The sequence below is a fragment of the Phaseolus vulgaris genome, chromosome 8 (assembly GCF_051622355.1).
Source record: "Phaseolus vulgaris cultivar YP4 chromosome 8, ASM5162235v1, whole genome shotgun sequence".
NCBI classification, from domain to species: Eukaryota; Viridiplantae; Streptophyta; class Magnoliopsida; order Fabales; family Fabaceae; genus Phaseolus; species Phaseolus vulgaris.
This window is the reverse complement of record NC_143505.1, coordinates 58,737,746-58,760,814: the sequence shown is the minus strand read 5'-3', so window position 1 is coordinate 58,760,814 and position 23,069 is coordinate 58,737,746. Positions and strand designations below refer to the sequence as shown.

Genomic DNA, 23,069 nt, shown 5'->3' with positions numbered 1-23,069 from the left:
TTACATAATTCGGAAGTCAATTTCATATTTAGAAAAAACTTCTAGATTATGTAATCTGGAAGCTAATAACACATCTAAAAAAAAGGCTTCCGAATTATATATTCAGAAGCTAATCTTATGTATAGAAAATATTTTTGGATTATGTAATTTGAAAGCTAATCACAAAAGACTTCTGGATTACTTAATTTGGAAGCTAATTCTGAATCTAAAAAAAGACTTTTGGATTATGTAATACAGAATATTGAAAAGAGTATTTTTGGAATATAAAAAATTTATGGGGTGGCACAAGAAGATATAGAGGTGCAGGAAGATGCAGCCATGGGTGAAATGACCTAATTTCCTTGTTTGATTGCTTCTCCTTCACTGCACCCCACTACTCTCTGCCACTTCTGCATCATCACTGTTGTATGATGTAGAAGAAGAAGAAAAGGAGAACAATGGAAAAAAATCTTGTTAAAAAAAACTTTCTGGAAATTCATTTTGAAAAACGCATTTCCAAAAAATTTATTTTAGAAATCCTATTCCAAAAAACTTATTTTGGAATATGTTTTATGTTTTCCGAAAATCTTATTTTTTTTTAAAAAAAGAACTATGTATTTCATGAATTCTTAATGTGTTCTAGAAAAATAATCCATAAGTTAGTTGAAAGCCACTTTAAAAAAGAATAAAATAGTTATTATAAAAATTATGGAGTGCATAAGCAATTATCTTAATTGGTTTTCAAAATAGACTTTTGCTTCTGGCACCCCTATAATCACTAATTGCACCTTTGTAGTTTTTAAAAGCCCTGTGACTATTTTACCATTCATGTATATTTCAACTGTGACTTCTTCTGGATTATCTCATCCACAAATCTTTCTAAACAAACTTCCTAAAACATATCAAACATATGACATGTTTTTTAAAACAAAATTTTCAAAATAATTTTTTCACAATTGTTATCAGAAAAAGACAATAGTTTATTTTAGTTTAAACATTTTGAGAACAAAATCAAATTTTCCACAAAATCCAACATTTTATTCTATCTTTCTCCTTCTTCTATTCATCATCTCAAAAGTACAGTGAAGAACATAAGTACAGTGGAAAAATAAGATAAATTAGTGAATGTAATGATAGTGGTGTGATGGCAGAGCATGTTTCAACGAGGAAAAGTATTTTAATTGTTTAACTGTTAGCATGGACTGCAGATAGTAATCATGAAGGTGTGAGAAGCAAAAGCACCAAACGTATTTTTGACATTACACTCAAAACAGTTAAAATGTATTAAAGTTTATTATTAAATTGCGGGGATAGCTCAGTTGGGAGAGCGTCAGACTGAAGATCTGAAGGTCACGTGTTCGATCCACGTTCACCGCAAATATTAATTTTTTCTTTTCTCATTATCATTTTGCTTTTAAGATATTTATTTCCTCATTCTCATTTTGATTTTAAGATATTTAATTAACGAATTTAAAGTTTTTGAATTTCGATAATATTATTATTACATATTCATTCTATACATCATATTTATTTTTATCTGGCGAATCAATTAAGATTGACGAACCCATTGTTTATTTTTCAAATTTCTGAAATAAGTATCAAGTAATTTTTAATATCAATTAAGATTCAGTGAGCTTTGAAAAAACCAATTCATAATAATACATTCATTTCCAATGGGATCTTAATTCATTGGCAAAACAATATATTCGTTTTAATTGACATTACTAATATTCAAAATCTCATCTGAATTAATTACTTGTAGTTTTAAATTATTTAAAAAATTGCTTCACTTTTGAAAACAACACGACTCATAAATTAGGATGTATTGTGAACAAAATGAAAGAGTATGTATCATGTAATCCTTTTCGTATGTAAATTCACAAAGGTTAATTAACTGAAACATTTGTTTAAATTAATGAACTTGTTTGAATAAATTTATAATCATAAGCACTTCTATAAAAAGGATAAATATCCGTGGCTTCAAATTATTTTGTATAAACTAATTTATAAAAACTCTTTCACTTAGTTTTTTTTAAAAAAAATAACTTTTAATTGATGCACAAATTAATTTTAATTAGTCATTTCATTGTTGTAATTGAATAAATTAGATAAATTATTTCAATTACACTCATCATCCTATCATTCACAAATTTCATCAATTTTTTCATACACTTTTAACTTTCTTCATTGCTACATAATCCGAACAAAGGACAAGAGTTTAGATGACAAAAAAATTGAAAGTGGATAAAATAATTGAGAAAGGAACTAAATTTACTTATTATTATTATTATTAAGTAGTAAGGGTTGAAAATAAAGTTTATGCAAGATAGAAATGAAGAATGAAACATTTATCTTATTTTGTTTCATAAGGGTTAATGGAAAGAAACGTTATGGTATATAAAAAGAAATGTTAGTTGGTTAATCTTTGCGCAAAACATCCTCCAAATCGTGTTCCCCCCCTCTGCCATTACTAGAAATGGCTTTGGCATTGAAAGGTTTCTGGCACATGCATTGGAGCTCCTTGAATCTGACAGCATCAAAATTGTAGTTCTTGCAAAGGATTTTCTGTCTTGTGTAAAAGAGTCTCTTGATCAAGTCTTGGTAAGTGGGGTCTCTAGAAGTGAACATGGAGTAGCCATAGCCTATCACGAAGAATGAGGCAGCAGTGAAATATGTGATAGGTTCCATCACATCCCATGAGAATTCCCAGAATGTTAGCCTGAAGAATAGTCCAAAAGTAAACACAAAAAATCCAAGTCCACACCACTGGATTTTCCTCACCTGCATGCGTGCCAACTCGTCAATTTCTCTCTTCTTCTCTCCCAGCTTCTTTAGCTCCTCCTCCTTCTTTACCTCATCATCATCACCTATTAGTGACACTGGAACTGCTCTTTTAACCGGATCCAGCACCTGCTATTCACCATGCAATAAAAAGGTAGTTAGTCTTCAAGATTTGAGTTCAATTTCAGTAAATCTTCCATGCAAGTTTTCTTCTCAATTTTGAGTTTTATGATGTTTGGCCCTGTCTAGTGGCCAACATATATGGCTTTTCTCTCCAAATTCGGATAATGGTCCAAATTCGGATAATGGGAGGACTAGAAAGGGTGAAGTTTTGTGATTAACTGTAAGAAATTATGTAAATTAATTTCTATAAAGTGACTCACATGACTTAGAGTTTGAGTTTTGGGCTCAAATATGATTTAATAATAATAATAATAATAGAATAAATGACTCATTGGTTAACGTGAGAAATATATATCTGATGAAATACCTAATGAAAACCTACGTCCAATGAAGATTGAGAACTAAAGGCTATAGGATTCTGTCTATGCAAATAATAGTTGTTTCACTGTTAACCATCACGAAAGTGTGTGACAAGAACGGAATTGCTAAAAGATAGATTGGGACAAAAGGAGATAAAGTAATTGCTCAATTAGGATCACTCATGGATCAAGGTAAGTGTCTATTCCTTCTTGATTATATGATTGTGTGAGAGTCATTATATAATAAGATTTATATGTGAACATTATTGTATTTTATGAGTTCAATTTACGTTTATTCATATTTTAAACTTACAGCAATCACGATCCATTTTATACTAGACAATCTATTAATTTGCAATCCAAAGGCGACAATACTCACAAGCCATGAACCACCAGAAACAGGAATTGCAAGGTATTAATGTAGCAATGCAAAATATTCTAAACTTTCAAACAAAGCCTAAAAAGTAGGGGACCATGATGAATGGTATCTCCTGGCATTAAACAGATGGGAACAAATCTTGATCTTATCATGTTTTAAGAGAGCCCTGCAGTAACAAATCAATTTTTTTTCTTTCTGATAAACAATTATGAAACACCGAATGATACTGATATAGAATCATGACAGATAGAACTCACCTTATCAGGATGCAGAAAGACCTTGTTTCTGAAGAGGAGAATGTGTGAAGTATCATCAAGAGACTGGGTAAATGCTGCAGCCTCCTCAGCATTACTTGCAACTCCCATTTTCTCACACTTTTCAAGAAACTGAGAATAGGGAATAATCTCCTTCCCCTCCATAACAAGCTTCTCCTTGAACGATTCCACACTCGTCCATCTCATAAGCTTCTTAGCCTCACGGGAAGTCGGAGACCCTTTTGTTCCATCCCCATTATCACCATTACTTTTATTACTATTATTATTATTATTATTAGCACTCCCATTCCCACATGAATCACCAGCAAGGCATGAAACTGAAGTTGTGGAACACACACCCCTCTTCATCTGCTTCAACACAAACGCCACCCCTCCTCTCCTTCCACCACATTCCCCTCCAAAACCGCTCAAAGGATCAAAAGGGTGAAGCTTCCCCACACAACCATGGCTTCCACTGAAAACAAAAGACGCCCTTTGCCTCAAAAGTGATCCTCCACCACCAGCACACCACCATCTACTCCACATCTTGAACACGCCAAAACAAAAACCTCAAACGTTTATCCACCCTAAACAAACACTACCTGGCACAGTAATCACGACTCACCATACTCAAAATCAAGCGTCACCATAACCCATACTAGACTCATTTGCATGATAGCAACTTTTGTAGAAAGAGGGAACGTGTGCATTTACTGCAACTAAAAATAAAATGAAAAAAATACAAAGTAAAAGAGGAAAGGAGGAAATAGAGGCAAAGGCATCGGAGAAGGAAAAAGAGAGAAAGCAAAAATCTAATTTGGGAAACCAAGGCCAAAGGTTGTGCAGTATATAGAAAGAAAACACGTTTGTGAAACCTAACATGCATGCAACAACCACAAATTATCAGTTATCCGTAACATTCTCCTAGAATACCTAACAGTCTTACACCATAAAATTTGATTGGTAGTTGAGGGTCTTTAACAGAGACACAAATGTCCTTAGAAGTTACAAACAAACACGATTTGTGCCTGGTTTTTTTTTCTGTCATTGCCGTGTCCACTTGTCCTCTCCTTAGAAAAGAAATAGAAAATTCTCTTTTGTTTTTTTTTTTTCATTTCTATTAATTTTCTGACAGGTGCTGAGATCAGAGCCTAAGCAAAGTTGATACTCATCTATAATTAAAAAGTAAGTACACATTCCCAATTCTAAATTTTTATAAAATTATATTATAACTCTTAATATTTTTTTATATTATTTAATTACAAATTTATTTTTTATTATATATATATATTTATTTATTTCTAAACTTATAAGAGTTGTATAGAACTTCAAATAATTTGTAAAACTATCATTTTTCTTCCAAACTCAGTAATGCTAAAATTCTCCTTAGTGCCGTGTACCAAAACCAAAATTAGATTCCGTGATGCTTTCTGATGTGATTTATATCTCAAAATGTTGTTTTTGTGCTGGAGACGTTAAAGGTAAAAATTTGTTGACATTTTTTTAATAAGCTAATTTAATAATATAAGTATTATTATTTTAAGTTCAAATGTAAAAGTAAATTGATTAAAATATTAATAATATTAATTTGTCAAGTGATTATTTTTTTAATGAGTGTCAAAAATATCCCCATTTTTATTTTAATTATTTACGTTTTCACTCTCATTTATCTACGTAATATTTTATTTAAATTAATTATGATTTAATATTAATTTTTTATTTTAATAATTTTTTAAAACCACGTCCACAAAATATTTTGATATCATGTTACTTTTATTTAGTTAAAATATAAAACAAAGGATAATTTTTTTAAATAAAAGTTGAGCTATTTCATACATGTGGAAGATATAATAATTGGGAATAATTTTGAAAAAAAAAAGAGTAACCGTTGATGGCAATTTTAGAAGCAATTAGAACATCCTCCTATTATTGTTATATAGATAATAAAAGTGAAAATTTAATTAATGTGAATTTTTAAGTGAAGTTCTAATTATAAATACAGAGTAATACTAAACATAATAAAATGTCATTCCTTTGGTAATTATATCAGGTTATCTCCAATGCACACTCATACTATACAAAGTTTTCATTTTATTTTGTGTAGATCTTGTCTTAAGAACTTCTGAAAAAAATTTCTTTCTTTCAATGCAACATTCACTTTGATAAATTTTTATTTGCATTTTAACTCTCTAAAACTTAAAAAATATTTGTATATCTTGTATCTAGATTCTTAATTTTCATACATAATAGCATATTCAAATGGAATCTTAATTTTCATACATAATAGCATACTAAGAAAATGATTGAGATCAGGTTTTGCCACTAAAAGAATTTCAATTGAGTATTTCAAATTTCAAATATACACTTGAAGTGAAGCTTACAATTTCAAGTTAAAATAAAAATGTTGATTGTAACTGTACTATAAAACAATTACTGGCCAAGATGCTATGTTAAGAGTATTTGTCATGCTCCCTTGTGCTTTGCTTTAGTGAGAGTTTTAACCATGCCCTTTGCAATTTTCCAGAACCAAAATATGTTCAACACTGCCAACACAGAAGGCACCATAATCAAGGTGTAAAAGCCGAAAAGAAAGACCTCCTTCACCTGAAATTAACAAAAGAGAGTTTTGATTCAGTGCAATAAAGAGGGAAAATTTGACTACTTATGTAACAGGGTCACAGCACATGCTAACCTCAGCCAAACGGGTCCATATATGGTAAAAAAGGAACATGAACAGGAAAATCCTTGCAACCTACCACAGAGTAGATAACAGTTAAGGATAGAAATTTCAAGTGGTTGAAATCACTCTGCACAAAAAGCTCATTCAGGTCTAACTGGTATGTACCTGGAACTACCAATAAAAGTAGTTCCATAACAACCACTGCAACCAACAAACATCGAAAGTCACAACAACGTTTGACACCCCTGCTAACATTTATTGTAAGGACTAAATTTCTGCATCTGCTGTTGAAAAACAAATAGCTTCAGCATTTTAAGATCCATGTTTTAGTTGGATGACACAGACGTACCTATATATATTATCATTACCATGTTCAAGACAGTATAATTAACCTACTAATTTACTGATTTTTGCTATGGTCCAAGACTGCTAAACCTCAAGTAATCCATCCACTTGTGATTCTTTTTTTCCAAATAAAGCAAGCTTCAGCCACATACATGGTACATGGAATATTACCTTTTCATTTTGTAAAAAATAAGAGAGAAAATTACAAAAATGAAAGCACCAAATAAAACTATACATGTTCATAAGTAAATCCTTCAGACCATTTTCCAAACTTCATTTCAGAGGAATTATAGTTAGACCAAGACTATAATGAGTATATTAGACAGTAGTAGTACCAACCACCCGAAGAACAATGCAATGCCATTCCAAATGTAAAGTTTGGAACTCTTAAGGCCAGCAATATCCAAGTACCTACATATAAAATTAATGTTATTAAGTAATGTTGAGAAAAAGTACATGAAGGTTGATGAAATTATGAACAACAGATTTACCATCTAAGATTTACAAAAGGAGTAGTGCTCTCAGAGAAAAGAACCATTAGTATGTAGATATGAACTTGACCACTTATCAGGGATAGTGTAATGGAACCTATGGATAGCCCGTGGTGTAGAACCTAAATGTTGATTGAGGAAGAAGATTTACCAGTTACATATTATTGAATTCAACATAACATGAAAGTAAAAGATGATAAAAAGATAAAAGTAAAATATTGTGTCAGATAATGCATTGATAATATTGTTAATGTTAATAATAATAACAAGAAAGCCTATAAGTACTTACATATTCAAGACCCCCTAAAGCTGGAAAATTCCAAAGAACCATAGCCAGATCTGTTAGAAAATAACCAATAGAAATCTGTGCAGGGAAGTATGATGAAAAACAAAGCAGAACGAGTTAACAGCAATAAATAAATTACAAATAGCATGACAGACAGAATCTTAACAAAAATGTTGCTAATAAGATTTCCATGAGACCGACAAATCATACAAATGGATGACAACAAGTCAAATTTTGTTAAGAGACTAACAACCAAATTTTGCTTATATCTTCAACTTACCCCCAATACTGTATCTGATAACCTTGATGATTTATTAATAACTATGTCGTCGTGTGATTTCGCAATGAAGACATCTGATAAGATGACGAGGTAGAAAGATGCAGATGATACAAAAAGAGCATGAAACGTAGAGAATCCCCTGCATTACAAATTATGTTCATACTTACACAAAAAATATAGTTAATTAATATGCAGAGAGGAAAGATTATGCAAAGGTACTTCACCTGTTATTCCATTCAATTTTCTCTGCACTGCTCAATTTTCCATATCCCTTGAACAACAAAGAACTCAAAATAGCAGTTGATGTATAAGCCTTCAAGAAGGAACAAATAGATCAGGCTTTAAAATTGCCAACAAAAAGTTCTTCACTACAACTAGTCATTTTTAGAATTACCCCCCTTCAGATAAAACTTAACATATGTTTCAGAAAAAGAACAAATTGAAGATAGAACAAGCTGAAACTCCATTCATAAATATACATCTAAAAGCGTATCCAATGCCAAATCACCCTATATGAATCATGACATACCATCTTTTTTCTGAGATAGTAAGGCATGGAACTTTTCTGTGCATTTTGAAGGAATTTTTACTCTTGAAGGAAAATAAGTAAAGAATGGACCATATCAATTCAAAACGAGGAAGCCAATAGAGTAATTAAAAGATATAATTTTTCCGAAACCAGAGTACACACAACTGCAGTTCCACTCCAAGAACATTCCAAAGATTTATCCCACATTCAATACAAAGCCTTCACCCAATAGCTTCATCTTAAAAAAATTGCACAACCACGCAGTCCACGTAAGAAACCCATAAGTTTCCAATACCCTTTTTTCCAGTTTGCAAAGACATCTTATCAACTCTTAAAAGGCAACATAAAGCTCACACACACAACACAAATAATGAACAATCTGAGTTTACTTACAATAACACACAAGATGATGCCAGAGAAGATAGATGCCAGCCATAGGACTACTTTGCTTGGACTAGCATACTCATAAAAGGAGAATGAACCAAAAGAAGAAGTGGATTCCATGAAGCCCTTTTGTTCAAATTTTCTGTATCAAACCAAACAGCACCGAAGACATGACATGATAGGAAAAGTGTATTCCACTACGAAGAAGGGATATGATAATAGTGTTGGAGGACGACTCTCTTCTCACAACAAATACAAAACATGTCCATAATAATTTGTAAGTAAATTATTTTGTGTCATTTTTGTAAGGCCAAAACCCGTAAATACATTATGGCCATCCATTTCCCATTTCCCCCTTCACAAAATTCCTTGGAAAGCAAACAAATCCCACCAAAAGAGATAGGTATTGGGTGAGACAAAGGCAAAAGAACACTTCCTTTACTGTTTAAAGTTGGAGCAATGTATATACATTGAGTTTTGCATTCTTAATCAATTTTATAAATTATCACTGTTATTGACACAAATAATTATAGTAATGTCAACTAACTTATAATAGTATTATTAAAACAAAATTCAACGATCTTCTCTAGAATTAAAAAATAGGTTTTAACAAAATTTTCCAATCTTAAAAATAATAAAACCTACTCAATGAGAAGCGATTATGTACCATAATAAACTACAAGAAGTGAAGATGAGCACGCAGTGATGGGTTCTTGACGCAGAAGCTTCACTTGTCTATAACCATTCTACAAGCCACGCACGTTATTGGTTCTAACTTTATGTGTTATGTAAGCTTTGACAGTGATTTGTTGTAGGTTAATGAAAGAAAAATAAATAGGTACTGGAATAAGATATGAAAGTAGAATTTGTCTTCATCATATCTTATTGACTTACCAAATAATTGATTAATAAAATACATGATATCTTACCATATCTTATCTCCTTTATCATGCCCAGTAGACCATATATAAGTGAGTTTATGTAATTTAATGAAATGAAATTACAAATAAATGTTACTTTATGATGATTTATTCCACTCAAGCTATGATCTCATAACCGGTTCCAGAAAGAGGAATCTTATATCAAATTTAAACTCAATGACACAACACATCAATAAATGGCGACATAAAACGTTTTTATTTAATATTAAATGTATAAATTAAAAAAAAATTAATAGTTTTTTATTCGTAAAAGCTTAATAGTTATGAATTAAAAAGTTATTTTTTTGTTTACATAAAAAATAACTTTTTAAAATGACTGATAAAAAAGTTATCATATTACATAACATGTACTTAGACGAGAGTAGATTATACTGTCAATACATAATAGTCTTTGAAAGCAAATGCTGAGATAAATAAAGAAAAGAAACTAACAAAATAATAATTTCTCTCTTTTTTTTCTTAATCATTTTGAAACACTTGTTTGATAATATTATGTATAAAAGTAACATATTTAACTGGGGCATCCATGATAAGGCAACAAAAGTTACCATCTGCATAGTGCAGATTAGAAGATCCATGCAGTAAGCAGTGAAACATGCTTTCAAAAGTTGAAAACAAATTCAAACTGCGTCCAGTTGTTATTATTAACATGCTGCTACACCATTGGGGCTAATGTTCATAAAACTGAAATTACAGGGAAGCAAACAAGAAGGCACCGTGGCCATAACATATTTACAAGCACTCAGGCTTATTACTTAACCCAAATTAGCTTGAGTGCTCTTCAGGGATTTTCATCATCATCTAATAACCCCCTTGTATGAAAGCACTCAAACGTTCAACCTCTTGACGGTGCTCACGCACCACAGCACGAACTACATCTCCAATGGACACCATGCCAATCATCCCCTTTTCATCAATGACAGGAATGTGCCTGATTCTGTTATCTGTAACAAAATGCAGAATAAGATCAGAAACATACATGAGTTACAAGCTTATGTAATCTAACTTGGTTTCAGATCATAATGATGATAATTGTAACAATGTGAATTTTTATTTTATTTTTCCTTTTATAATATCCAGTTACAAACTGTGATTATAATAGTAACTATCTCACAAGTTTTAATGTTTCAAATCAAAGCTCATACATACCAGTCATCAGTTGCATAGCCTGTAGAACTCTGGTATTAGGGGTGACTGTGATAAGCTTGTTCTGCAGTCACAACATTAGAATTTTAGTTTAGTTATCATGAGTGGGAGCACCACTAACTAGGGGAACATTTTAATTCTCTAAACACATAGCATAGCACAAATTGCAGTTTCACTATAGAATAACTGTGCGTTTGGTAAAGCTTAATTTTGGAAAAATAGTTGTTTATTTCTCAAAAGCTCTTTCTGCAAGCTGGCAGAATAGTGAACACAAGAAGTACAATAATATACATACCTCCTCAGTCATAATATCTCCAACCTTAGTAGACTTGGAAGATCTTCCCTGCACGATGATCTTTCTCAGGTAATCTGCATAACAAAAGACCAAATAGTTAACATAAATGACCAAGGGACAAACAGACAGTGCTGTAGATAATTAAGACCATTTAACTGCATGAAAATATATTGATAAAAAGACCATTCTATTTTCCTCCACTACATTATGCAACTGGATCATTAGCTAGTTAGTCAGCCAATTAGACATTTTCCTTCTCCAACACAAATCATAACATTCTTACACATGCAGGTATTTACTACTTACAACACAAGATACAGAATCTTGAAAGCCAAAAGCACCATCGAGTGAATACAACCCATTTTCTTGTCATCCTTTTCGAAATTACAGGGCGCCCCCAAGTGTGTCAAGCATGCCAATCTCATTTTTCTTGTTCAGTTAAGCAATTATGTATATGATGCTCAATGGCTTAACATATAAAACATGTAGAATATAGAAACTATACTTACCAAAAATCTTGCCCCAAAACTAAATAGAATTTTAAGATCTTAGATGGCACGGATAAGAAGAAGGAGATGAAAGAGCATAAAGAAGCAGTTTCCCCTCCTCTTTCTTTGTTTCTATAATATAGAACATTTAAGTTTACTACTTTGTATTTCCAAACAATTTCATCCACACATAAAACTAAATTATCCATTACACCAATAAAGTACTTAGTACACCAAAAAAGTAAAATAAAAAGAATTTACATCCTAATTGGGTACCTCTTTCCGTTATAATCCCCGCAATTGCCTTATTCTCATCAGGTTTCACCACAACCAGAGCTCCAACATTGTTTTGGGTCATCTGCAATGGATGTCAATGTAAGAACATACATCAATACATTGTAAACTCCTAGATTTATTCCAAAAACAATAGTAATAAAATGAAATACACATTACCGATTTAACAGCATTGTAAACAGTATCATCTGTGGTGCACCAAAGCCAGGAGCCATCTGCACCCTTGCCTTTATCTTTCATGATGTCTGCAATTGTTGTGCTCTCAAAACCATGTTCCTCAATGCGAGCAGGTGTAACAGATTCAAACCGTGAGGAGGCGATTGGCTGTAACAGGGGGTTCACCATGCGAACCCGTTGCAGAACAGCATTTTTTATGACATTCCCGTGGGACAAAAATGATCTCAATCCTCCTTGCATTTTAGCTGTCTAATAACCAGATAGAACATCTTAGAATTTCCGATTTTGCAAATTAATTAGTCTCAAATCTATCTATGCACAGATTTATGACAGAATAAGTGATGAAAATTGCACTCTGCAAAGAATTGTACAAGAACAAAGTACATGCAAATGGGGAGATTCTATAGAAACTAGTTCTGGAGTCACAGAATCCATTACTTCGATTAGATCCAGGATCCATCTTCCAAGAACAGAATAACCCTCTTGTCCAATTAACAAATAGTTGGCTCAAATCATAGAAAGCATTTGATTTACTTATCTTCATATATCCATTGAAGAATCTCAAACGGGAAAGTTGAGACATGTTAGAGAAAAAAAAATCACCTTACAAGTCATAAGTATGTCAAAAATGTTTAAAAACAAAACAGAAACAGTGAAACATGCAAAATTCACAGATCCAATCCCCAGATGGACATCAAAAATTGAACCACACTCTCACCTCCCCCTTTCTTCAGATTTCTTTTTTAGATCACCAAAGGCTCATGGATTGGATGTCAATACATAAAAGCTCACCAAAACAAAATCCAGTACCCGAGAAACCAAATCAATCAACACAGCACAACCCTACCCACGTCAACAAAACATTAACTAAAACTAAGAAGCCTTTATTTTTCATTTCAAATCTGAAAAACTAGCATCCTTTTCGAATTTAATTAAGATGGGTGAGACGTGGGCCCTTAGATTTTACTTTCATAATCACTCAAAATAACAACATATCAACCACAACTCAAAAACTTTTCAGATCCTTCATTTCCAAACATCACAAGACTCAAACTGAAGAATGGTACATGATCACAGGACAAGGAGATGGCGAAAGGAAAGATGAGATGCCGATGATGATGATGATGATGAAGAAGAAGAAGAAGAATACCAGAGAGTAAGGTGAAGGTTGTGAAAGAGAGAGTGAGAGTGTGATGGAGCGGCGTGTAGATAGAATGGCTGAGCTGAGCCCTACCCTCGTAAGACAATGACAACACTTGACCTGTTCCTCAAATCTCACAATAACCGTGAAAGTGGGGCCCTCTCTATACTTTTGGATCATGACAATGATGACATTATCCAAATTATTATTACTAATTTACATCTTTATTTTTATTTCATTTTGCATTTAGGTTAGTTGGGTGAGTGATTCTGACAACCCATCTTATCTCTATTACTACATTATGCTAAACTATTATTCAATTTTTCAGGGAATCTTCATATTTCTTATCACAGTAATCTACTTTTCATTTCACTCATTATTTTTCATGCAATTGTGTTATTGGCTGAACATGTTTTCATAACAATAAATATTCAAAACTCGATTTCTCATATTTAAAGTAAGAGAGAATCTGAAAGAGGGAATTATTATTTATGACAAGATTTCTTTTCTGTTACGTATCTATAATACTTATATTCCACATTCGTAAAAACTTCCAAGGAATCTTGGTTTTCTTGTTAAGTTAGTAAAGTATTTTTTTTTTTAATTTGAGAAAAAATTTATTACATTTATTTATTTACTATTTCTCCTATTCTCGTACAAACAAAAACATAATTTTCTTCTATTTCTCCTGTAAGATGGGACACCGAGTGAATTGTATATCATTTTTATAAAATAAAACTTATATAATTGGTTTAAATATGTTTAATTTGCTATTATATTTAAAATTTAAATTTTTTACACTTGGTTAAGAACTCTTATATATATGATGTTATAATTTTGGCTACACGTGATTCTTCGACAAACCATTAGTACCTAACTTTTCATTTTGTTTGCCTAACTTCCATAACTGTAAAAACCCAAATTAATAAAATTCAAATTATGTTAGAAGACAACACAAACTATGTAGGAATTCGAGTCGTGTTCGTTAAACCTAAATTATAGGGTTTTAGTTATACATGGGAAAAAAAAACAGAGGAAACAAGAAAAATGGGAAAAAAAAATTAACTCCCTTTAATTTTTTTATGAGTTTTGACTTCTAAAACTAAACTGAAGAATTTTTCTTAAAGGTATATTTGGACAAACACCTTACAAGTGTTTGGTCCTCGAATTACGCATACTTTGGTAGCAAAAAAAAAATACTTACTTGTAAATTTTATAAAATAGTAAAAATGCAATAATGCATACAAAAATATAAGAAGCTAAAATTGTGGATGTTTTTACGGACAAATTAGTCTAAGTTTAAGACATTGTTAGATCTAACTTTGATACTGATTTCTTTGAATTAAATAATTTTTTAAAACCTTATTATGAATCAAACTAATATGATAATATTGGAACTGATTTGGATTAAGTCATTGAATCATCTAATAATATATATGAAAGAAAACTAAAAATAGCAATATTAAACTAAAAATTACAGATTTAAACTGGATAATAATATAAAACTGGATAATATAAACGTATGCAACATAAAAAATTATTATTTCTAAAAATGGGGAGGTTGAGTTGTTTTATATTTTTTTTATTTATTTGAGTCTTACTTTCGAATTTATACTCGAACCAGATTGTAATTTTAAATTTGAATCAAACCAATGAATGAATTTGAATTTCTTTTGTTGCTAATATACAATGTTTAAAAGTAAGCTTAAATTAAGCTCCACTGCTACATAAAGTTGTGTCCTATTTATATTGAATATATTTATTTAGTACAAAACTATTAAGCTAAAATCAAAACATAATTATTGAAAGTCTAACGTCAATTAAAAAAAGAAAAATATGAACGAAATCATAATAAACACTAATATTCATTTTATACCAAATTTGAATATGAATGAAAATACTATGCAAAATAGTGAGTAATGGTGGAGGCTTAATCAATATTTTTTTTCTAAGATAAACATCCTATTATATCATCAATGTCTTACTTTGGTGTAATTGAAGAATATGTGTGATTGATTACACAAATTTTAGTGTACCTATTAAGTGGATTGGTAGTAATAATAGTATTTGGATTTTACATTAGCTGATCTTGAAAATGTCAAATATAATAAAGAGTTATTCATAATAGAATCTCAAGCTAGTTTTATGTCACAAATCCCGTTAACAAAAATGTCAGTGGTTCTTCAAGAAAAAAATCAAACACAATATTCATGAGAACGATAATTCAATACTTAATAACAATGAAATTTTATCGTTCTTCACAAATATTTCAATCTTTGATGTTGATAATGAAGTGGACGATATTCATGCCACATGAGATGACCATCACAAAAGGTTGTGGGAGAGTGTTCCAACCACTAGTGCAAAATATAAAAACAATGACCATTTATTTAAAGTGTTTTTACACATTGCCATTCAAAACGCGATGGTATTTTTGAAATTAACTTCATTTATGAATTCAACTATTTGATATAGCCGCATTTAAAACGCTTTGTTTTAAGAATGTGGCTATTAGGTAAAGTCATGTTCTTAAACAAAGCGCTTTATTTAAGAATGTGATTTTACCTAATAGCCACATTCTTAAAACAAAAAGCTTTGTTTAAAAATGTGACTTTACCCCTTAGACGCATTTTTAAATCATTTTTTATCTTAACACAAAAGTGCGTCACGCACGCTTTCATACTTTTCTTGGCACTTCGTTTCTTTTTTGTTCTTCTGCTAGGTGCTTCCTCTCTTCTTGTATCCACACAACCTGCATTGTTTTCGTGCCATTGGTGAGTTGTTCCAGATCTCTACTTCTTCTTTACCATTAGTTTTTGTATTTTTTTTTGTTTATCCTATTTCTTTATTTTCTCTCATTGCTAGGAGGTCACCACTGTTTCATTGGCACTGTTTGGGTTTTTTCTTTGCCTTGCTCTGTCGGTATTGTTGTCGCCGCTGTTGGTCCCATGTCACTCTTCACCACCACCGCAGTCTTCATGCACAAGGTTGGTGGTGTTTCATAGTTTTTTAATTTTTTGTAATGTTATTAATTTGTTTATTTTTTATTTATTATAATTTTTATTTTTAAAATTTGTATCATTTTTGTTATAATTTATTTTTATTTTTTAAATTTATTATAGCTCATTCATTTTACATAAACTATGATTCTATTTATGTCAAAATTATATAATAAATTTAGAATATACATATATAATTAAGGAATAAAATAGTAATTAAATCATATAAAAATTATCTATTAATTAATTTATCTTTGAAAAAAAATAGAGTTGTAGATAATTTGGGATATGTGGTGACTGCGATTGGGTTTGGTTGATATGGGAACTTGTGAGTTTTTGTCTTTTAGTGGGGAAGGGTTTTTGGCACATGCCGCTGAGGTGTTATTCATCTGCCCCAAAACCAACAAAATCATGACACTTAAATAATTTATTTTTTTTTTGTGAAAAAGATAATATACTTTTATATAATTGGTCATTTTTATAAAATATTTAATAACTTTTATACAATACTAGTGCAAACATATACTATAATATGAACATATCTGCTGTGTGTTGTTAACAAATAATATTTATACGTTTATTTAAATAAAAAAATATATGTATTATTGTTTATAATGGATAAATAGTTTGTATTTTATTTTTTTTATTGTATAGTTATGAAGTTAAAAATAAAATAATTTTTATAAAATGAAACTTAATTGTGAAGTTTGTGAACCTATGACTACATTTTTTTTCTTGTTATTTCTTTTCCTTCTATCAAATTCTTATTTTTATTCTTATTCTTACAAATATCTCTTTCTAACATTTTTTCTCAACCTTTCTTTCTTTGTTTTTGAGCTTAATTCTAATTTTTTTTATTAAATATTGTAAATTTTAATATTTATTATAATATTTTAGGAAAATTTGTTTAGTGAGATTCTATCCAATTAGTGGAATTGATTAGAAATAAAACATCTCATTTTGATTGTAATTCGTTAAAAAAAAATTATGATGAGTTAATTATACAAATATGAGTTACTCTAAATTACAAAATTGACAAGTGGAAACACTTTCTTATTCCTTATTATTACATATAACACTTTTGGCTCAAAAGTACTACCATCCCCTAGTTAACCAATATAACTATTGTTCAAGATAAACCTCACTCAAATTTATATTCCAATTCGCAAGATCAAGGAAATAAAACAAACTATGCTTAGATTTAATTAACTTAGGCATTATCATGAAAGTACCAAAATAACTACATTTGGTTATACAAGAAAAGTGTAATTCAAAGTATAAAGTTCAAATTAACAGTATTAGACTAATCAAAACATATATTCAATTAGACCATTCAAATGGTTTCACACATGGTTAAATATGACTCAAAAGGGTCTATCCTACATCACCTTATTAAGTCATCAAAAATTCTAAGTCTAAGTTGAAATGTTGAAATTTTCATAAGTTACGTGAGTTATGTGAGTTGATAAGATGATATTTCATCAAAATTATTATTTGATTTTGATGTTTTTTTAAACATTTAGATAATTTAAAAAATGTTTTTAATTTTAGACAAGTTTGAATATTCTCCAATTTGAAAGAGAAGCATCCATGCTATTATGAAATGATGTTAAACTTATTTTCTTCATTTGATTTGACTTTTTTTACTAAAATATTTTAAATTAAATATTTAGTGTTATTTGAGAGCACGAGTATTTACTAAAGGTTATGTCATGTCTTTGTCTTTAAATATTTAAATATATTTTTGAAACGATAATAAAAGATGCTATAAAAGAGTTTTAGGAAATGAAAGAGAGACTGCTAATTATGGAAGTAATAATATATTATAATGTTTCTTGTAAATGTGAGTTTTAAAATCTTTAGTTTTAATAAAATTATATTTATAAAGTTTGTATTAAAATAATAATTTCAACAATAGGAGTTTTGTTGAAAAAGCATGTTATGGTTGCATGTAGGTAGTGGGTGACTGAGGTTGTAACTGGTGGAGGGTCTATGCGGTGGCTCACCGCTTCAGTACCTTTCAATGGTCAAACAACATTCCAAAGGTGCCATGAATAAAGCTGACCAGAAGGTAATATTTGACAATTTTAATTTTAATAATATAAACATTCGTTGTGTTATATAAAATAATTTATATATTAATTAAAAAAAAAAAATTAAATAATAAATTTTAGATTTCTGATATGATATTTTGAATTCATATAATTTTCTTGGTTTATATATTCACATAAAAGAGAGCAAAACATTTGTGGGCTTGATGATTTATAAAATTACTCAAATCTCAAATATAGTTGTTGGTAAAACTTATTGGGCCTTATAGGTTTATATAATTTCTTTATGGTGTAGGAAGAAAGAGTCCAGAGATGATTTTGCTGGATAAAGATATCAGTTATTATTGTTTAATCCTACTTAACATTGTAACTAGGATTTGAAATGTAATATTCTAATTCTATTTTTTTTTTTCTGAATTATTAATTACTAACTATATGCACTATTTTAGCGATCATAAGGCAAAAGCACAAAAATGATGTAATTTTTTCTTGAAATTCACATAATGGGTAGAAAATATTTTTATTATGATGAAAAATACGATTTTGAATTTTTTTGGAAGATATAGTAGAGATATAACATGATTTCTGTGCATTTTTTTTAAGAAGTCGGCATATTTATACACAACTTCAATTTATGTTAAATGATATATATATATATATATATATATATATAGCATGACTTTAGTGATATTTTTTTTAAATGGAATAATTTCTTTTATAAATTTTATAAAATTGAGAACGATTAAATTATTTTTTAATTGAAAAAATAATTTTAAAAAATAATATTAAAATCCTAAACCGGTAAAATATAAACCCTAGTAAAAAATATCACAACTAACCCTAATTTCAGAGGTAAAAACTCTACACAAACCCTAAATAATAAAACATAAAATGTAAACCTACACACTGAACCTAAACCATAAACTAAAAAACCTAAAATATATACAAAATAATAACAAATTAATAAATAGTTGAGTTTTAAAATTTTAATATCTTAATATATTGGCCATCAAATTTCTTATTTCATTTCTATCAACCTTATTTTTAACGTATCTTAATATTAACTCTTTATCAAAAGTTATTAACACTACTAGTTATATATACAAACTCAAATTATTATTGAATTTCACATTTCACATGCATCACTCAAAGTTCACTCTCATCTCATATCCTTTCTAAAACCGAATACTTGATTATCATTTTAAAAAACACTCACAAACGACTCAATGGTCTTATCATTTTGATTTACAAATGTGTAAATTCAGATAATCTATATAGTTTTCAATACCATGTTATGAAATTTAGTTTTATTGTAATTTAAATTAAAATAAATTGTTATTATATTCCTACAAGCTTTGAAAGGCAGTAATTTCATAATTTTGATAAATAAAATACTATTTAGGGTTCTTAAATATAAAATTCAAAATGAGGAGAAGATGAAGTTACACCAGTTGTACCAATCTCCGCAGTCATGCCAAATGATTGGAGAACTGGAACTGGCAAAGAACAATTTTGCTTCTTCAAAACCTTTAGCTTCTTCTCACTTAATACAATTATGCCTCACATTTTTTTTTTCTCTTATCCTCCTAAATTTATATATCTGCATAAGAAATAAGTGAAATAATAATAATAATTATTACTAATATATATATATATATATATATATTCAAAATAATTAATACCATTATTTTACCGATAATTATATTATAATTACATCCTCTGGGTGATCAATTATCTGAATGAAGTCATGGTTGGGTGGTGACAAAGCAAGTGTGTAAGAAATTCAACAAGGTTTCAAATTTCGAACCGTGTATAAATTCAGATCCGCACGTTAACCAAATCGCAATTCGCATAACATTTCAGAGTCGAATTGCTTTCCACGTAAGTCACAGACCAGCTCCAATAACAGAACCACTCAATTCACCACCGATGGAGATCGACGGCAACGTTCTCGCCGCGAAGTCGTTGGTCCGCTTCGGCGTGCGCCACATGTTCGGCGTGGTGGGAATTCCGGTGACGTCGCTGGCCAACCGCGCCGTTGCCCTTGGCGTCCGCTTCATCGCCTTCCACAATGAGCAGTCCGCGGGCTACGCCGCCTCCGCCTACGGCTACCTCACAGCGAGCCCCGGCGTTTTCCTCACCGTCTCCGGCCCCGGATGCGTTCACGGACTCGCCGGCCTCTCTAATGCCTCCGTCAACACCTGGCCCACCGTCTTGATCTCCGGCTCCTGCAACCAGAACGACGTCGGCCGCGGCGACTTTCAGGAACTCAACCAGATTGAAGCTACCAAACCCTTCTCCAAACTCTCCGTCAGAGCCTCCCACATCTCCGAAATCCCGGCCTGTGTGGCCCAAGTTTTGGAATGGGCCCAATCAGGCCGGCCTGGTGGGTGCTACTTAGATCTCCCCACCGATGTCTTACATCAAAAAGTATCAGAATCCGAAGCGGAAAAACTCTTAACTGAAGTAGAAAAAAACCGCGCGAAACCCGAACCTTATTCTATTTCCAATTCGAAGATCGAAGAAGCTGTTTCTCTGCTTAGACGTGCAGAGAGGCCGTTGATTGTGTTTGGAAAAGGAGCGGCGTACGCGCGTGCAGAGAACGCCCTTACGAAGCTGGTGGAGGCGACGGGGATTCCGTTTCTCCCCACTCCGATGGGGAAGGGGTTGTTGCCGGATACTCACTCGCTTGCTGCCACCGCTGCTAGGTCACTCGCGATTGGGAAGTGTGACGTGGCGCTTGTGGTTGGAGCGAGGTTGAATTGGCTTCTACACTTCGGTGAGCCACCGAAGTGGTCGAAGGATGTGAAGTTTATCTTGGTTGATGTGAGTGAGGAGGAGATTGAGCTGAGAAAACCTCACTTGGGTTTGGTGGGTGATGCTAAGCACGTGATTGAGGTTTTGAATAAGGAGATTAAAGATGACCCGTTTTGCTTGGGGAGCACGCATCCGTGGGTGCAAGCGATTTCCAACAAGGCGAAGGAGAATGTGGCAAAGATGGAGGTTCAATTGGGAAAGGATGTTGTGCCGTTTAATTTCTTGACGCCTATGAGGATTATACGCGATGCTATCGCGGGTTTGGGAAGTCCTGCTCCTATAGTGGTTTCTGAAGGGGCAAATACCATGGATGTAGGAAGGTCTGTGTTAGTTCAGACCGAGCCCCGGACAAGATTGGATGCAGGCACGTGGGGGACCATGGGGGTTGGTCTTGGTTACTGCATTGCCGCCGCTGTTGCTTCTCCGGACCGGCTTGTGGTTGCCGTTGAAGGGGATTCTGGATTTGGGTTTAGTGCCATTGAAGTTGAGGTACATTTTTTATTCATCATGCCTTGTGTGTTAGTTAAGCATAGTAATTACTTATCTGTTCTTGTGTACTAAGTGTGTATGTGTGCGTGAGAGAGACATTGTCATTTATATTCCTTTTACTGTCCTATGCAAACTGAACCTAGTCCTGGAATTGACATAACATATTTGCCATCTGTTGGAATAGATTTTAGGATGGTGTTCCTGAAGGTGTGATTAGATTTGTTATTTGTGAGGAATTTATTACCCTTCTTGTCCCTGTCATTAGAATAGTGGTTCAGCCTACATTGGGCTAAACAATAGTATCCAAGTGCTCATTTTCTTTGAGGATGAGAGAGTAAAAAGCAAAATGGATGAGAAAGTACGTGAGTTCTAAGTGTGAGGTATACGTTTTGGCTTCTTTGGAGAATTTCTAAACTAGGTTTTGCTGTTCTTGTTTGTTGTAATTCTGAATTTTTTCTGTTTTTGGTTATCTTTTCACGAAGATTGGAGAAGTTTTATATCTTTTATCATGAACCAGGAAAATAAGTTTCTTCAAGTTTGAAATGATAATGCTTGTGGATTTTAGTCTATCTAAATGGATTTCTTGTTTAAATAGTTAAGAAACTCAATTTTTGTTCCAACCATTTTTTCTACAGTTTTTAAATTGTTGTTATTATGATATGTATATGCAAGTTCTCTCAATTAATATGAATGTACATATGTTTTTACTTTCTTTGTTGTTACTGCGGCAATTAATTTTTCGGAATACAAGAATGCCATGTGATGCCTTATCTTTTATCCAGACATTGGTTCGGTACCAGCTTCCTGTGGTTGTGATTGTTTTCAACAATGGTGGTGTATATGGTGGTGACCGCAGACGCCCAGAGGAGATAGACGGACCTCACAAAGGTGATCCTGCCCCCACAGATTTTGTCCCTAATGCAGGGTACCATGCTTTGATAGAAGCTTTTGGCGGAAAGGGGTATCTTGTTGGAACGCCGGATGAACTCAAGTTTGCTCTTTCAGAATCGTTCTCTGCTCGGAAACCAGCTGTAATAAATGTTGTGATCGACCCCTTTGCTGGTTCAGAGAGTGGGAGGATGCAACACAAAAATTGATTTCACTTGCATAGCTGCCAAATGCTATATAGCATCCTTTCACTTCATTTACTTTTTGTTTTGAATAACACATCAACTGTACTCCTAAGGTTTTTCATGGTTGAGTTATCTGGTTCAGCATAGCCATCATCAAATATATTTTTAACTTCAACACAGTAAAGTTCTCTTGTACCCTCAAATTTAGAAGGCTTTCAGTATCCTTCTTATGTGGATCTATAGTAATTTCGCCTGTGTACCTTAGCCATCTCATTGTTTGATACGACT

At 31.8% G+C, this 23,069-nt stretch overlaps 4 protein-coding genes and 1 non-coding gene across 11 annotated transcripts; 2 read left to right on the top strand and 3 right to left on the bottom strand.

Moving 5' to 3' along the window:
- The first annotated feature begins 1,283 nt into the window (after positions 1 to 1,283).
- Positions 1,284 to 1,356, top strand: TRNAF-GAA (transfer RNA phenylalanine (anticodon GAA)). Its single transcript has one exon. It is a non-coding gene; the product is annotated as a tRNA-Phe (tRNA).
- Positions 1,357 to 2,308: 952 nt separating this feature from the next.
- LOC137826957 (calcium uniporter protein 1, mitochondrial) lies at positions 2,309 to 4,694 on the bottom strand. 3 transcript variants are annotated; one of them, XM_090293935.1, is made up of 3 exons: positions 3,879 to 4,558; positions 2,761 to 2,892; positions 2,483 to 2,621 (listed from the first exon to the last, which is right to left on the bottom strand). In XM_090293935.1, exons 1-3 carry the CDS (start codon positions 4,419 to 4,421, stop codon positions 2,571 to 2,573), a joined length of 726 nt encoding a protein of 241 aa, XP_090150061.1. In that variant the 5' UTR covers positions 4,422 to 4,558; the 3' UTR covers positions 2,483 to 2,570. The 3 variants fall into 3 exon arrangements, with proteins under 3 accessions (XP_068489220.1, XP_068489219.1, XP_090150061.1); XM_068633119.2 differs by having other exon boundaries at positions 2,309 to 2,889; positions 3,879 to 4,694; XM_068633118.2 differs by having other exon boundaries at positions 2,309 to 2,892.
- A 1,495-nt stretch (positions 4,695 to 6,189) lies between these two features.
- LOC137826102 (uncharacterized) lies at positions 6,190 to 9,550 on the bottom strand. Of its 3 annotated transcripts, none has more exons than XM_068631956.2 (8): positions 8,880 to 9,550; positions 8,182 to 8,270; positions 7,958 to 8,096; positions 7,681 to 7,755; positions 7,392 to 7,513; positions 7,236 to 7,311; positions 6,568 to 6,627; positions 6,190 to 6,479 (listed from the first exon to the last, which is right to left on the bottom strand). In XM_068631956.2, exons 1-8 carry the CDS (start codon positions 8,988 to 8,990, stop codon positions 6,339 to 6,341), a joined length of 813 nt encoding a protein of 270 aa, XP_068488057.1. In that variant the 5' UTR covers positions 8,991 to 9,550; the 3' UTR covers positions 6,190 to 6,338. The 3 variants fall into 3 exon arrangements, with proteins under 3 accessions (XP_068488057.1, XP_068488058.1, XP_090149610.1); XM_068631957.2 differs by having other exon boundaries at positions 7,240 to 7,311; positions 8,880 to 9,337; XM_090293484.1 differs by having other exon boundaries at positions 7,681 to 7,730; positions 8,880 to 9,310.
- Positions 9,551 to 10,419: 869 nt separating this feature from the next.
- On the bottom strand, positions 10,420 to 13,617 carry CBSX3 (Cystathionine beta-synthase (CBS) family protein). Of its 3 annotated transcripts, none has more exons than XM_068628810.2 (6): positions 13,362 to 13,617; positions 12,194 to 12,460; positions 12,017 to 12,098; positions 11,253 to 11,326; positions 10,961 to 11,021; positions 10,420 to 10,755 (listed from the first exon to the last, which is right to left on the bottom strand). In XM_068628810.2, the coding sequence occupies exons 1-6, from the start codon at positions 13,530 to 13,532 to the stop codon at positions 10,613 to 10,615; spliced, it is 798 nt and encodes a 265-aa protein (XP_068484911.1). In that variant the 5' UTR covers positions 13,533 to 13,617; the 3' UTR covers positions 10,420 to 10,612. The 3 variants fall into 3 exon arrangements, with proteins under 3 accessions (XP_068484911.1, XP_068484912.1, XP_068484913.1); XM_068628811.2 differs by having other exon boundaries at positions 12,930 to 13,451; XM_068628812.2 differs by having other exon boundaries at positions 13,279 to 13,451.
- Positions 13,618 to 19,948: 6,331 nt separating this feature from the next.
- LOC137823603 (Thiamine pyrophosphate dependent pyruvate decarboxylase family protein) lies at positions 19,949 to 23,049 on the top strand. Its single transcript, XM_068628808.2, has 2 exons — positions 19,949 to 21,708; positions 22,491 to 23,049. The coding sequence occupies exons 1-2, from the start codon at positions 20,332 to 20,334 to the stop codon at positions 22,803 to 22,805; spliced, it is 1,692 nt and encodes a 563-aa protein (XP_068484909.1). The 5' UTR covers positions 19,949 to 20,331; the 3' UTR covers positions 22,806 to 23,049.
- Positions 23,050 to 23,069: the final 20 nt, after the last annotated feature.